General features: G+C 41.6%; 1 protein-coding gene across 3 annotated transcripts in view; it reads left to right on the top strand.

Moving 5' to 3' along the window:
* Nucleotides 1-435: 435 nt before the first annotated feature.
* The window catches only part of Ero1b (endoplasmic reticulum oxidoreductase 1 beta), a 40,932-nt gene continuing 25,682 nt past the window's right edge, over nucleotides 436-15,685 (top strand). For 2 of the 3 annotated variants that reach the window (XR_009379361.1, XM_059263405.1), the window contains exons 1-3: nucleotides 436-968; nucleotides 10,954-11,073; nucleotides 15,083-15,166. Coding sequence is in view for 2 of the 3 variants with exons in the window: in XM_059263405.1 (XP_059119388.1) it covers nucleotides 867-968; nucleotides 10,954-11,073; nucleotides 15,083-15,166 (306 nt within the window). In the remaining variant the exon portion in view is untranslated. Of the gene's footprint in view, nucleotides 969-1,423; nucleotides 1,615-7,706; nucleotides 7,813-10,953; nucleotides 11,074-15,082; nucleotides 15,167-15,685 lie in introns of those variants that run through there. The other variant, XM_059263406.1, reaches the window with a different exon arrangement.

Below are 15,685 nucleotides of genomic sequence, written 5' to 3'. Positions count from 1 at the left end.
TAACTAGAATGTGTTAAATCTGGGATAGCCCATGTCGCTTCAAGTTTTTCTGTGCCTTTATCCCGATTCTTCTTTTTCGCTGTGTAGGTTTGAGTTTATCTTTATGCTTTAAAGTGCATTATAGATTTTTCCGGTGTTGGTAGAGGCATAGGGGAGACACCAAGCAACGGCATTCACTTCTGGGGCGTGTGACTTGAAGGAGGTGCTGAAGCCACCTTGACAAGATGCCAGGCAGTTTTAGGTAACTGCAGAGGTGAAAAAAGAGGCAAAGAAAGCTCTTGGGACAGCAGGTTAAAGCTCTCGCCTGTTGAGAATGTCTTGGCTCCAAAAGGACAAGCGATGACAAGGAGCAACCAGCACAAAGCCAGAAGCCCTGCGGGGGGCCCCCAGCCTCGTTTCCCAGAGCGACGATTCAGAGGCTTCGCCACCATCGCCAACCCCTAAAACAGTACCAAGTCTCCCGCCCGCTCTTGGGTGTTTTGGAGCCCTCGTGGTCCCGCCTCATTGGCCGCCGCGGAGCCCCGCCTCAGGGAGGCAGAGCGACCTCCGAGCCTGTAGTTCTCCATTTTCAAGGCCTTCCCGTTGTGGGGGGGCCTCACGGGGATGTCGGGACTACAACTCCCAGAAGGCTTTGCAGAGAGGGCGTGATCACAACTGAGGACGCCGGGGGCGGGGCCTCCTGGGATGAAGCGGGGGCGCGCAGCACTGGTACATCAGTCGCTGCTGCTGGGAACGGTAGAGTCTTCCCATCCTGAGGCCGGCGCGCAGACCTCGGGTCCTGGAGGCTCCCGGTTCCCGGGCACTGCCTCCGGCCGTCGTCGTCGCAGCGGCCCGCCTTTCCCCAGCTCTGAGCGGCCGAGGTCACCATGAGTCCGGGGTTCCGCCGGGCCGTCGCCGGGCAGGGGGCGGCGGCCGCCGTGCAATTGCTGGTCACCCTGAGCTTCCTCCCAAGTCCCGTCAAGACCCAGGTAAGCCCGAGGGGCGGGCGGCGGGGGACGGGCCGCGCCGGCGTCGCCGAGAGGCCGAGGTGCAGGTGCGAGTGGCCGGCCAGAGACGGAGAGAACCGCACCGGCTAGTGCGGGAAACGTCTGTAAAGCGCGGCTGGCGCGGGGACGCGACACGCGTGGCGGAGGCAGACGGAAGAGGAAGATGGTGACGGCCAGTAAGCGCTAGCGGCTTTATCATTGTGATGGTGACGGGGAGAAAAACCGCGGTGTCTAGAGCAAGAGGGGGATAGAAACCTCTGACACCTTTCCCTCTGGAGATGACAGGCTCTCCACCCTCTTCGTGAGAGGACTAGAGGGGGACAGGACTTCACTTCCTTGAACTTGTGTACTAGAGATTGTCAGGCTTTATCCACTTTATTACGCACCTGTCCTACGTATGCAAAGTGGCATCGCCAGGTAAGCCCACCTAGCGACATTTGGAGGGTCTGGGCCCTGACTGTGGGCCTCTAAGTCTATAGTGAGGCTTGCTGGCTGGAGAGTCCGTTGGACTTTGGGGTTGCCTCGATGGGGCAGATATTACTGTACCGTTCTCTATATGCTAGAAAACCAAGGGTTAGCTGATCACAGCCTCTTGCCTTGAAGAGAGATAGGTTTGTTGCTTTTTTAGGTGAGTAAGATTTGACTAGGTTGCCAGATGCTGCTGCATCTTGTCTGCACCTGCTGCAAAGTGTTAGCTCAAAGAGCCAAAACGAAGCAAAACAAAAGTGTCTCAGATGGCCTGGTAATGAGGGGGCATGCAGTTTGAAGCAATTAACGCTCATTGCTAAGAAAAAAAAATGATGGTAACTATGAGGGTAACCGTGTAAACATGTTTTTCCGACTTCGTTCTTGATGTTATAATGCCCAGCACTAAAACCTAGAATGCTTGAATATTCTGTTCCTGTTTATGTGAGTGCTCCTTAAATGAATAATTTGATAAAAATAGAAGCAACATCTGGGAACAGTGATACACACCTGTAACCCCAGCACTCAGGAGGCAAAAACAAAACAAAAAAAAAAAAAAAGGAGAATTGCCACAGGTTGGACCCTAGCCTGGGCTACATGCCAAGTTCCAGGCTAGCCAGGACTGCATAGAAAGACCCTCTCTCAAAAAAACTAAACAATGAGCCACGCAGAGAAAAAGGAAGGAGAAAGGGAAAGGAAAAGAAACTCTTTATTGAACATGGAGGTTCTCTGACCCCCTTCGATATATTCTGAGTCCATCTGGAACTGAGCAAGGAATCAGCATTTTAAACAAGCCTTGCAAGTATCTGTAATACAGTGTTGTTGTTTTTTTTCCCACTGCATCTTAGCCTGGCTTGGAAAACACTATGATAGAATTCTGGATGTATTTTCTAGACTTAGCAAAAATAAATTTCCCAGGCTGTCAGTGGCAAAATTATTTTCTAGTTACTAGTTTTGTTTGGTTTGAGTGGAATTTACATTTAGATGTTTTCATAAAGTCTGATTTCTCATTTTCTTGCTTAATATATGTCGTATATTAATTGCATACTTTATCACCAGTCTAGAAGCTTCACTTAAGGTTTCTCCAGCTACCAATAATCATACTTATTAGTGTTTTATAATGCACCTGTAATTCTATTTCCTTATATACAAATGACTATATATAGTTCAGCAATTAAATATTTGTGCATTTCAAAGTATCGCTGTGCTAAACAGGCTACAGAAGTGTATGTATGTTTTGTTTCCCAGTGATACTTTCTAATATAGTCTTTAATAACATTTTTAGATTGCACCTTAACCTGTAATGTGCTTAATTATATATTTTGTTTGGTACATATCGCAAATGTAAGGCTGTGGTAAGTGAAGTTCAGAGAGCTTAATTGATTTGTTAAGTGACATAAACTAGGGCCCTAATGTAGTCCCTTCTGCTCGACACAGTATTTACAAATTGGCATGCTTGCTTCAGAGTATAGAGAAGCAGAGACCAGAAAATCAGAAAGTGGAACTACGACAGTATTTTTTTTTAACTTCTCATGTATCCTAAACTTGGTAGAAAGAAAAAAAAAACAGTAAAGATAAAAGGAAGAAATTAGAATTTTTGAAAAACCCCTCTGTTCATAAGAAATCAAAGTCGTTTAAGGAAATAGGTACTTTGCCTTCTATATTGAAAGCAGGAAAATATTTTTGACTATGTGAAAGGATGTTCATTTGTATATCTCATGCCCCATTTTCTTATAAATGAAATGCAAATGTGATTCATCGCATGTTACATACAGTTTTCCTGTAAAGGCATTTCAGTCAGATATATTTGAAATCCTTTAAAATGCCTGTCTGCAGTGGCATAAAAAATCGAGAAGCACACAGCTCCCCACCAAATGGAAGTCAGAAATGTGGAACTCTGTGTGTAACTGTTCCATTACCCTGAGGGTTTCTTTAAAACCCCGAAGATCAAGCTTCTAGTCTCTCAGCTTTGTGGGGTGGAATTGGCAAGAACTTACACCATTGTCTTCCCTAAGCTGGGAGAATGTAAGGCCCCACCACAAAGCCTGGACCCCAGAGGGCTACATCCTTGGTGTAAGGTGAAAGTAAAAGAACTTGCTAGAAGAAAGGGATGAAAACTCAGTGGAGACCCTGCGACTGTGAGTGGCCCTCATGTGCCTTTGCAGGCCAACTTTGTTCCACTTGTGCTAGGATAAGCTTCGGCCGGAAGTTGAATTCACAGCAAGCCCAGGTTCATGTACCCAGGTTACCAGAGAAAGCAAATGCCTGTTCCTCCTAGAAAAGAGTATTTTCAGCTTAAGGACTTAAGATTTTTTTTTTTCAGAGATAGTGTTCAGTGGAATAAACAGCTAGCAGTGTGCCCAAAAAAGTAATTGCAAAACTGAAAGGCAAGAGAATGCTGTGATCAGATACGGATAGCCACTGTGTTAAGATGCTTGGATTTACAGTAATTTTTTTTTAACTTTACAGATGTTAGAAAGTTTATCTGCTTAGTAGAAACTACTTCATATTTTGATTTTTGTTTTCTCTGACTAGCTGTGCACTTTAATGCTAAACAGATACAGTAAGCCACAGTTCTCCGTCAGCTATGCTAACACAAGGGTAAACAACTTGTGCTCCCTAAGTTGTCTCCCGTGTTTCTGAGCTATGATGTATGGTAGGTTGTGTGTCTTGACTGCATTTCCATTTGATATTTTTGTTTTAGTGGGCTTATTGGGGGAGGTTTCTCATGGGAAGTTGAGGAACATCCATAGTGGAAACACTAGAGACAGTAAGTGACTTTAGGTTCTGAAATTTTTTATGTAAGTAATTTAAGTTTTAATGTATTCAAATAAAAAACACATAGAAGTCTGAAAAAACAGATTTAAAAGAATGATCAAAATATTAAAAATAATGAAATTGAAGTTTTCAAAGTAAAATGTAAACCAAGTGTGGTGATATACACCTATAATCCCTCTCAAGAGGTAGGAGACAGGGTCATAAATTCAAGGTTAGTCTCAGTTAAGTAGCTGATTCCTTCTTTTTTACAGGGTTTCTCTGTGTAGTTTTGGTGTCTGTCCTGGATCTCACTCTGTAGACCACGCTGGCCTCGAACTCACAGAGATCTGCCTGGCTCTGCCTCCTAAATGCTGGGATTAAAGACATACGCCACTGCCACCTGGCTAGCTGGTTCCTTCTTAGCCTGAGCTACTTGAGACTCTGCTCCCCCCCCCCCCCAACACACACACTCTAAAAAAGAAAAAAAGAAAGAAAAAGTAAAATTTGAAACTCAAAAGATGGATTAAATAGCTGATTACACCCAGCTGAAGAAATTTAAATTACATATTTTTCCACTTAGTTCTTCATCATCTGCTCTTCTGCCCTGTCAGCTCCATGCCTAACAAAAGAGAACTGCCCGCAGAGTGATCCATTTACTGGTCTCTGCCAGCTGTTGTGACTGTGTTGGTTACAACCACAGAGGAGCCATTTGTGCTCTTATAATGTATATTAGGGCCATTTCTTCTTCCCACTCAAGGGTACGGTTCCCTGCGTGTCTTCTATTTCTCCAGGTCTTTAATTTTTTTCTTCCCCCAATGAGTGGTTACTGTCATCCCATGATCTTGGGTTCTTGGTATTGAACTCTGGTCCTCACCAAGCATATTACTGATTGAGCTACCCCCTCCTCCTTTTTAAATTCTGTATCTAGAAAAATTCCTGAGTTGTTTTTATTGCTCCTGTTCTGTTTAGCCTATTTTAGTCTTCTTGTTTTATTTAGCCTGTTCATTACAGTCAGACTGCTACCCTGGAACTGCTCTCTCTTGTCAAGGTTACCATTGTCTTCGTTGCTAAGACTATAATAGTTCTCAGACCTCAGGTTTACCTGTCAGCAGAACGTTTTCCCCACAGCTCAACTCTTACTCTTTAAAGTACTTACTTCTTTTGGTATCCAGGATGCTAACTTTCCTGGTTGACTTCCTCTGAAGTGGGCTAGTCCGTCTTACAACACTTGCCTTGTTTCTCCTCTGCCCTTGATCACTGGTCATTTGAGCCTCAGGGTTTGTGTCTTTCTTGTTCATCTTATCTGTTTGTTTGGTTTGAAAACCCAGCTATGGGCTGGGGAGATGGCTCAGTGGTTATGAGCACTCATTGCTGTTCCAAAGGTCCTGAGTTCAATTCCCAGCACCCACATGGCAACTCACAACTGCCTGATGCCCTCTTCTGGTGTGCAGATGTACATGCTGACAAAGTACCCAAATAAATAAATAAATAAATAAATAATTTTTAAAAACCCAGCTATACCTGAGTCTCAGGTTTATAACTGAACACAAGAAATCTCAGTTCTAGATCACCATATCCAGTTTTTTATTTTCCAGCGTTTACATTTGGATGACAAGCATCTCAAACTTCAGAATTAGGGAGAAATGAATGTAGTACCTCATTAGGACAAATCCACTACTTCCTCATACCTCTTTGTGCTTTCTTGATTGGTAAAAATTAAACCGTAGATTAATATTAAATATTCAGGAGGGCATGGCTCAACATTACTCCTGATCATTGGTGGTGAGATACTGACCTAATGTAAAAACTTTGGAAGTCAGCCTGCTGTTCACCTATAAAGCTGAATGTGTACTTAGAGCAATTTTACACCTGAGATTATCACCTTTAGAAAGTCTTGCACATGTATCCAAGATATATGTACAAAGATGGTTGTGTACCTTTGTTCTTTAGCCTAATTTATAATCAATACGAAATACATTTGTTTCCTGTTTGCTGCTATAACAAATCTCCACAGTTTAGTTACTAAAAACAATATAATTTTTTTAATCTTATAATTTTGAAGGCCAAAAATCTGAAATTGAGTTTTACAGTGCTAAAATATGACAACAAGGTGGGAGCCCTGGAGGGTATAGATGGGAACTGTTTGTGCTTCTGCCAAGCTTCTAAAGGCATCTTTATCTTTGGCTTGTGACTTCTTCCTATATCTTCAATGTTGGTACTGCATCCTCTTCTAATTTCTCCTGCCTCCTCCTGATAAAAAAAAATCTGTTAACTCTATTGGTTTCCCTTGAGTAATCCAGTATAATCTTCATGTCTTAAGATCCTTAATCACATCTTTAAATTTTACTTTTTAAAATTTTTAGTGTGTGTGTGTGTGCCCTTGCTTGCTTGCACAGCATGCATGTAGAGATCAGAGGAATTGGTTGTTTCCAACTTTGCATGGATTCCAGGGATCAAACTCAAGTAACCATGCTTGCCCGGCAAGCATCCTTAACCCACTGAGCGATCTTACCTGTCCCCGTCACATCTTTAAAGCCTCTTGCTTTGTAAAATAATATCCTTTTTTTTTTTTTTTCCTCTGAGACAAGGTTTCTCTGTGAAGCAGTCCTGGCTGGCCTGGAACTCACTCTGTAGACCAGGCTGGCCTCGAACTCACAGAGGTCCACCTGCCTCTGCTTCCCGAGTGCTGGGATTAAAGACATGCACCACCACCACCTGGCAAAATAATATCCTCTTAAGATTAAGTTTGTGATCTGGGAAGTGATGGTGCACGCCTTTAATTCCAGCACTCAGAAGGCAGAGGCAGGTGAATCTCTGCGTTCAAGGTCAGCCTGGTCTACAGAGCAAGTTCCAGGATAACCAAGGCTACACAGAGAAACTGTGTCTTGAAAAACAAAATAAAACAATAAAAACAACAACAACAAAAAGATTAGATTTGTGAAATAGTATCTTAGGAATCAGGACTTGCATACCCTGGGATGTTCTTCCTTCTGCATGGAGCAAAATAGAATAGATAAGATGTGATTTTTTTCATATTATAAAGCACTATTTATAACAGGGAAAGTAAATGAGCCAACTGTAAGTAAAACTTACCATTATAGACAATGCCAAAGTAAAATGTTAGCAAAAGTAGCACCTTGTGGAAGAATTGAAAGGAAATGATACTGATATTAAAAAACAGAGGAATTGTGAGTATATTATTTAGGGATGCATACAAAGAAAATTGGTTACAACAGTAAGTTTTATTTTAACCTTTTAGGTAAAATGTAATTGAGAAGAAACTTCAAGGATGTGGGCAATATTCACATTTACATTTCAAACGTTTGGTGGCACACAGGGTTTATCTGAATAGTCTTTAAAAGTTACAGATATGTATTAACAGCAGTTTACACTTCTCACAATGAAAATGGCTTTTGTGCATGTGCATACATGCATGTGGAGGCTAGAAGTTGACATCAGGTGCCATCAATCTCTCTCCACCTTATTTTTTTGAGACAGAGTCTTGATGAAGTTGGAACTCATCAATTCAATTGTACAGGCTGACCAGCAAGGCCCAGGGATCCTCAGTCTCTGCCTCCTTAGTGCTGTCTCCCCAGCTTTTTATGTAAGTGTTGGGGATCTGAATTTAGGCTTTTATGCTTGTGTGGCAGGCATTTTGCTGATTGAGCCATCTTTCCAGCCCCTGAAAATATTTAAAAGTATGATGGTTTACAAACCAAAAGTTTTCAGTTTAAAAAAATTACTAAGATAGAGCAGTTACTTTAAAAGGTTTGTTGTTTGTTTGTTTTATTTTGGGGTGGGGAGGCAGTGTTTCTTTGTGTAATCCTGGCTGTCTTGGAACTCACTTTGTAGACCAGGCTGGCCTCAAACTCAAAGATCTGTGTGCTTTAACAAATAAATCTTGCCTGGAGATCAGAGTGAGGAGCTAGCCACTAGAGGCCAGACAGTGGTGTCACATACCTTTAATGCCAGCACTTGGGAGGTGGAGACAGGAAGTGATAAGGCAGGGCAGAGAGAGGAAGTGATAAGGCAGGGTGGAGACAGGAGCTCCACTTCTTTCTAGCTGAGGATTAGATAGAGGTAAGAAGTCTCTCTAGTGGCTGGCTCCTTTACTGATCTTTCAACATTTATCCTAATATCTGACTCTGGGTTTTTATTATTAAGACCAATTAGAATTTGTCTGCCTGCCTCTGCTTCCCAAGTGCTGGAATTAGAGGCATGTGCCATAATGGTAGTTTGAATAGGTATGGTCCCCATAGACTCATGTGTTTAAATGCTTGACCCATAGGGAGTGTCACTATTAGTAGGTGTGGCCTTGTTGGAGGAAGTGTGTCTGTGTGGAGGCAGGCTTTGAGGTCTCATATATGCTCAAGCCACACCCAGTGTGACAGTTTCTCTTTCTGCTGCTGTGGATCAAGATGTAGAAATCTCAGCTTCTTCTCCAGCACTGTATCTGCCTTCCATGATGACAGTAGACTAAACCTCTGTGACCTCTGTAAGCCAGCCCCAATTAAATGTTTTCCTTTATAAGAGTTGCCATGGCCAGGCGGTGGTGGCACACGTCTTTAATCCCAGCACTCAGGAGGTGGAGACAGATGGATCTCTGTGAGTTTGAGGCCAGCCTGGGCTACAGAGTGAGTTCCAAGACAGGCTCCAAAGCTACACAGAGAAACCTTGTCTCAAAAAAAAAAAAAAAAAAAAAAGAGTTGCCATGGTGTCTCTTCACAGCAATAAACCCTTACTAAGACAGCCACCGTACCTGACTTAGAAAAAGTATTTTAAAAACAGCTCTGTGTGTGTGTGTGTTGCTTGAGAACCTAGAAGTGCAATGAAATTTGGGAGTTAGTAAGAGGATTCTAGGAAGAAGGATGGTAAGTGCAGAATTCCAGAGCTGAAATGCTAGACAACTAACCCTTGTTCTTTATGTAAAGGTAACATTGCTGCCTCCATGAGGGAGGAAGTTGAAAGAGATACTTTCACTCAGGGAAAGAAGAAGGATTGGCTAGGACTTCTACTTCCGTTCACTGCTTGTGTGTCTCCTTCCATCCAAGGACTTCATGAATAGAACCTTTAATAGGCAGAGTCCTGTACCTGTTTTTAATGAAAACCTTGAACTGAGATAGTTGCAAGTGTAGGAAATAATACAGAGAAGTGCTGTGTTCCCTTTACCAAGTTATCACAATGGTAACATCTTGTAAAGATATAGTACAGAGTTATAAACAGGATGTTGCCATTGTAGGATGATTTAGTATTTTCCCGAATCTGTGTCCATTATTTGTATGTATTCACATTTTTATTACATTGCAGTTTTGTGCATTCACCACCACAGTGAAAATATGGATCAGGTTAATCACTTCAATCATCTATGCTGCTCCTATCCTCCTCCCCCCATCATTATCATCATCTCGTGTGTGTGTGTGTGTGTGTGTGTGTGTGCGTGTGCATGCGTGTGTGTGTGTGTGTGTGTGCGCGCGCGCGCGCGCCCGTACACCTGCACAATATGTGCACAATCCACCTGTGGATATGGACACATGTGGACGTCAGATGACAACTTTTGGGAATTGGTTCTTCCTTTCCACCGTGGGATCCAGGGATTGAACTCGGGTCGTCAGGCTTGGGGGATAAGTGTTTTTACCTGCTGAACCATCTTAGTGTCTGTATTGCCTTGCATTACCACACTATCTTGTTCCCACTCCAGCTCTTATCCCTACCTAGTCTCTAAGCCCTGGAGACCAGCACACTTTTCACCATTTCTAAAACTTTTCAGAATGTTCTGTACATGGAACCATAGCATGTAACTTTGGGGGATGCTGTTTTTTACTCAGGAGACTTCTCCCATCATTAATATTAATTCAAGTTGTACACACACACACACACACACACACACACACACACACACACACACATTGAGAGTCATTTTTAATAAAGCTGAAGAATGTCTTAGGGAATTTTTTGGACTTAGAATTTACCTCTTATATACCTGTTTCTCTTCTTGGATTCATGGATACAGACTTTAAAGCCTGGTAGATTTGGGCGTTAAGTTCTGTAGGTATGTAAAACAATCAATGTAAGCTTGTTAAACCATAATTTCCTTATTTTCAGGATAGTTTTAAAGAGTAGATGAGGTGACGTACTAAAGCTCCTAACTCCATGCCTGGCACATAAGTGACAGCCTAGAGGAAAGATGCAGGTGGTCTCAGCAGTGGCATCACACTGCGGCTTCCAAGTTAGTCTGGGATCCAGTGGCTCCTTGCATTTTTATTGGTGTTGAGGCAGAGGAAAGGCAGAAGTGTCTTCCATTTGGAGCCCTAAAAGGTTTGGTATTTCAAAGTAGATATATGTGACTTTCTTGGTTTTGTGGTTGTTTTTTAATATTCAACTGCCATAGTTAAACAAAATGACTGCTTTAATGTCATGAATCTTAAAAGTAGTTTTTACAGTAGTTATTTTGTGTATGTGTTGGGGGCTGAGTACACATGTGGCATGGCATGTATACAGAAGTCACAGGATAAGTTCAAGAGTCAGTTCCTGCCTTCATCTCTGTGGAGGGAGATTGAATTCAGGTCATCAGACTTGGCAGCAAGCACTTTTTACCCACTAGGCCATTTAATTGGCCCTAATGTTATGAATCTTAATCAGTAAAACTGGCCAACTTGAATGAATAAATTATCTTTTAATATAATAGACTAGATTTAAAACATTAGTGATTTGTATATCTTGTATCTTATACATATGTACGTTCTAGGTGACTGGAGTTCTGGATGATTGCTTGTGTGACATTGACAGCATTGATAACTTCAACACCTACAAAATCTTCCCCAAATTACAAAAGTTACAAGAACGAGACTATTTTCGTTATTACAAGGTAAGGTGGAAAATTTTAATTCTGTTAATCCAAAGATTTCTATGTAGTTGTCTGCAAATGTGACTTGTTTTATTATGTTTTTCAAAATAAATCTTTTAAAAATGAAACTTTAATAAAAGTATCATAGTGGAAAAATTATTTTATTACATACCAAGAATCTGCACCCCTTCCTATGTTTGAGGAATCACTCTTTCAGTTTTGGTTTTGAGATGAAGACTCCTCCTCTACAGACATTTCAGTTGGGCGTCATGTTTGTATAATGGGTGTGTTGTAAGCAATGCAGAGTAACAGACTGTCACTGACCTGCTGTGTGGGGGCTGCAGACCAAGTGATGTTACAAGTAGAACAAACCCTTGCAGTAATTCTGTAGAATCTGTTTTTAACCTAGCGTGAGTCTCTAGGCCTTCTGGAAACACCAGAAAAGGCAGTAGCAGACTTTTAAGTATGTCAGCAATCAGAACTCAAAGAAACAATTGCAATTTTACATTTTTAAGGAGAAAATACCAAAAGTGTAGTCTAGTGAATTAAAAAAATTATTAGTGTATATCCACCAAATAGTGGGCTTCATGATGGCCTTTTGGTTCACGTCCATCATGTACTTTGCCATAATTCACTCCCTGTTCCTCCAGTCCATGTCCTCTGTGTGTGTGCACAGCTCTATTTCACAACTAGATTTTAAAGCTGTGTTTGACTTTGGTCTTGTTCTTGCTTTCAGGATTTAGTTGGTATATAATTTGATTTTCATTTTAGTTTGTTCTAAAATTTAAACATGGTTTCCTTTTTAATCTTGATTCTGAATAGATTATCTTAGCTCTTTAAATATTTTTGAGGGTGAAAATTTTAATCTTTTGGCAATTGTAGGTTGTTCAAGAAGATAAATTAGAAAATTACAGATTTGGGAACCAATTCCTTTGCCCACAAATACTAAGAATATCCAGAAAGGAGTGAATGTTTCTCCTTTGTACAGAATCTGTTAGGAGTTCAAGGACAAATCTGTACCTAAACTATGGCTGATCTTTCATTTCTCCTTTGTACAGAATCTGTTAGGAGTTCAAAGACAAATCTGTATCTAAACTATGGCTGATCTTTCATTACAAATAAGATAGGTGCTTCTGAGTCCCAGCATGAAATCACTGACTGTATGTGTAGCTGTTTCTTTTATAATATTAGAAAAATCATGTGAAGTTACTTTCATATTTCAAAATGGTTGAACATACGAACTTCATGTGGTTCAGTCTAATGCAGTAGAAACTTCCTGTGTGCTGTCAGAGACTGTGCCTTCATCGGGTGTCCAGGTGACATTGCCACTGACTCTGTCCCAACCCTCACTCATGTGCACCTCCCTTTTGGGATTGCATTTTCTATTTTTGTATCCATACAAGGCCTGCTCCATTGAGGAATTGAATATTTGGATGAATAGATATCTCATTTACTCTTCATATGAAAATTTTGTTATTATCCACATTTTTAAATTGAAGAAATCATAGGCCTGAGTTTCCTAAGTAGGGTACTTGTGTTGAGTAAAAAAACAGAAGTTTGAGAAAGAGAGAAAATAATTAAGTAGTGTATGAAATTTAAAGACTGACTGAAGTAGTACACTTAAGAAAAGATGAAAGTGGAGCAGGCACTAGTGGCCGTTCTCTTTAGGATACCACCAAAACTTCGTGGTGGTTGAATCTAGGCTATCTGGCCTGTTAGGCATCTAGGCAAGCACTGTTCCACTGAGCTGTGTCATCGGCCCTACAACTTCCGGGCTGAATGAGCTGTTTTCCCGTAGTTTTTGTTCTTTATACAAGAGTCAAATTTCTAGAGGAGAGAATCATGATTGGTCCAGGTAGTCATGTGATACCTTTACCAAAAGAAGGAAGTATACTTTGGATGACAGTGCCATTCAAAGGAACATGAGGAATCATTGTTTATCGAGGAGAAATAAGAAGACCTCTCCAGAAGAAGGGAAAATGAAAGTTAAGTAGGCAAAAATAACAAAGTTGATTTCAAACACACACACAGATAGATACTTGGATTCAGCAAACAAGGAAGTGAGGTAGAAGCAACCACTCACCTTTGCAGCTGGGCAATTGGTCGCATTGATGACTTCATGACAGCCTCTAGTCTTAGTACTGTGGATACAGCAGTGAACAAGACAAAGCTTTGTTCTGCTTAGAGGGACAAACAATAAGTAACTAGACAGTGAACCGTAATGTCAGATGTAAGGTGAATGCTGTAGAGAAAAAGCAGGAGACAGTATAAATGGGGCAGCGTAAGGGATATAGAGATAAGTAGCCTTGCTTTGATGAAATGTTCAGGAAAGGATGGTATTTATGCTAATGTGACATTTGAGCAAAGACCATCCTAATGTGAAAGTATAAGTGTGGTGAGATCTGTGGAAAACATTCCAGGGAAGTTGAATGAGTAGGTTGAAGAGTTTTGACACAGGAGTGAGCTTAGTATATTTGAAGAATTAGAAGAAGGCCTAGGCCACAGAAGCAGGTGAATGAGGAGGAGGATTAGAGAGGTAGGTTGGGGTCAGCTTTAAAAGCATGAGCATGTACACATGGCACATACACAAATACATATACAAACACACACAAAAACTATACAGCAATATATTGGGTGGTGGTTACATTCTAATTACTACTTTAGAGGGTCTAGCCAAGGCCTGCTGCTGTTGAAAGACCTCAGTAAGGTGGAGAAACAAGCCCTCTGTAGGAGCAATAGCAGATAAAGAGAATGGGCAGTATAGAGGCTTTGGGACTTAGGAACCTGGTGTGTCAAGCAGAAATGTAGTGTAACAGATGAGGTAAAGGAGACAGAGGACAGTGGCTACAGAACGGCACCTGTAGAGCTGCTGCAGGGTTGGGTTTGCTCCTCCAAGGGGAGGAGAAGGCACAGGAAAAGCTCTGAGCAGACTCTGGTAGGGTCTGCTTGCTTTTGATGTAACTGTTGCTGTGTGTAATACGTAGTGGCAGAAGGTGGGGAACTGTTGCAGCAGCTTAGGCAGGAGACAAATGGTGGTTGTGGAAGTGGTAAAAAAATAAGTAACAAGTAAGAGAGGAAACAGAAAACGTTGATTTTTAGCTTGGGCAATACATCTGTAAGTCCTGTTGGATTATCAGCTTCCTGTTGTATGAAGAATTTGGAAATCAGTAACCTCTGCCATTTTGTCCATTCTTTGGCTCCTAACAATGGTGGAACTGGTGGTTCTTCATTCTTTTTTTGTTTGTTTTGTTTTTTTGAGACAGGGTTTCTCTGTGTAGCTTTGCGCCTTTCCTGGAACTCGCGTTGTAGACCAGGCTGGCCTCGAACTCACAGAGATTCGCCTGCCTCTGCCCACCAAGTGCTGGGATTAAAGGCGTGTGCCACCACCGCCCGGCGGTTCTTCATTCTTAACACCACAAAGCTCTCCATTGCTATAGCCAAATACACATGTCCCCCACTTTTCATCTTCCTAAAGTATGACCTCCTCAGAGGCTCCACCCATCAGCATCACTACTACACAACTCTGGGTTCTCCTTTGGAACATGTACTACAATTTGCAATGAAATAAACTTGTTAGTATTTGATTTCTCTTTTCTTCAGGATATTATAAGTCCTAGAGAGAGAAAGCTCTCTTTTGCCTTGAGCCTAACCTGGTGTCTGACAGATAGCCAGTGCTCAGTACATACTGACTAAGGGAGTGTGGGCACCCTGATGCTAAGGTGGTAGTAAGTGTTTGGGGAATGTTAAAGTCATTCTGAAATGCTGCCCAATGACAACTATGCTTCAGAGAAGCAATGAACTTAAATGCTGTCCCTCTTTTCCAGTGTCAGAGAACCCATAGCCATTTGTTTTAAAAGTTAACCTGCCACCCAGCTGCAGTCATTTAATATCTGAACTGTGTACGTGCCACAGGACAAGAAGTTTCTCCCTCTTATCACAACTGTGTTACCATGCCCAACATAGTGACATTGGCAAACATTCTATAATTATCGTACTCAATTGTTAATGTTGATTTCTTCTTCCTCGAAAGGTTAATCTGAAGCGACCATGTCCTTTCTGGGCAGAAGATGGCCACTGTTCAATAAAAGACTGTCATGTGGAGCCCTGTCCAGAGGTACAGTAAGTAAGAGTATAATAATGGGGGGGGGGCTTCCTCTTGGGCTTTCAAAAAACCACAACCTCTGTATCCTTGTATTTGGATTTATTCACAAACATCATAGGCTTTCAGCTCTTATGAGTAGACCCCTTGAAAGATGAGTTGAGGAATTCTTGTGTCCAGTCCTGTTGGTGATGGGATGTGAACATAAGTCTTGATTCTAAAATGGGAGGAAGATCAGAGCCTTGTTCTAGGATTAGACCTGCAGTGGCCTTCACTGATCTTGCTTCATAGGCAAAAAGAAAAGTTCAGGACTTTAAACTCTACATTTAAAATGGGAATTTCAGTACATGAAGTGAGAAAATCCAGCCTAGAGTTTCATTGCTTTTTTTCTTTAAAAATATGTTTACTACCATATAAATAAAGCATAACAATGTTTTTTACCAAGGGACTGTTACATTTTAGAGATGTGTGGGGGTGGGGGGTAGGGGGTTGTCAGAGAGACAGACAGACACACATACACATATGTATAGGAAC

The sequence above is a fragment of the Peromyscus eremicus genome, chromosome 5, assembly GCF_949786415.1.
Source record: "Peromyscus eremicus chromosome 5, PerEre_H2_v1, whole genome shotgun sequence".
In the NCBI taxonomy this organism is placed as follows: domain Eukaryota; kingdom Metazoa; phylum Chordata; class Mammalia; order Rodentia; family Cricetidae; genus Peromyscus; species Peromyscus eremicus.
This window is presented reverse-complemented; position numbering and strand designations above follow the sequence as displayed.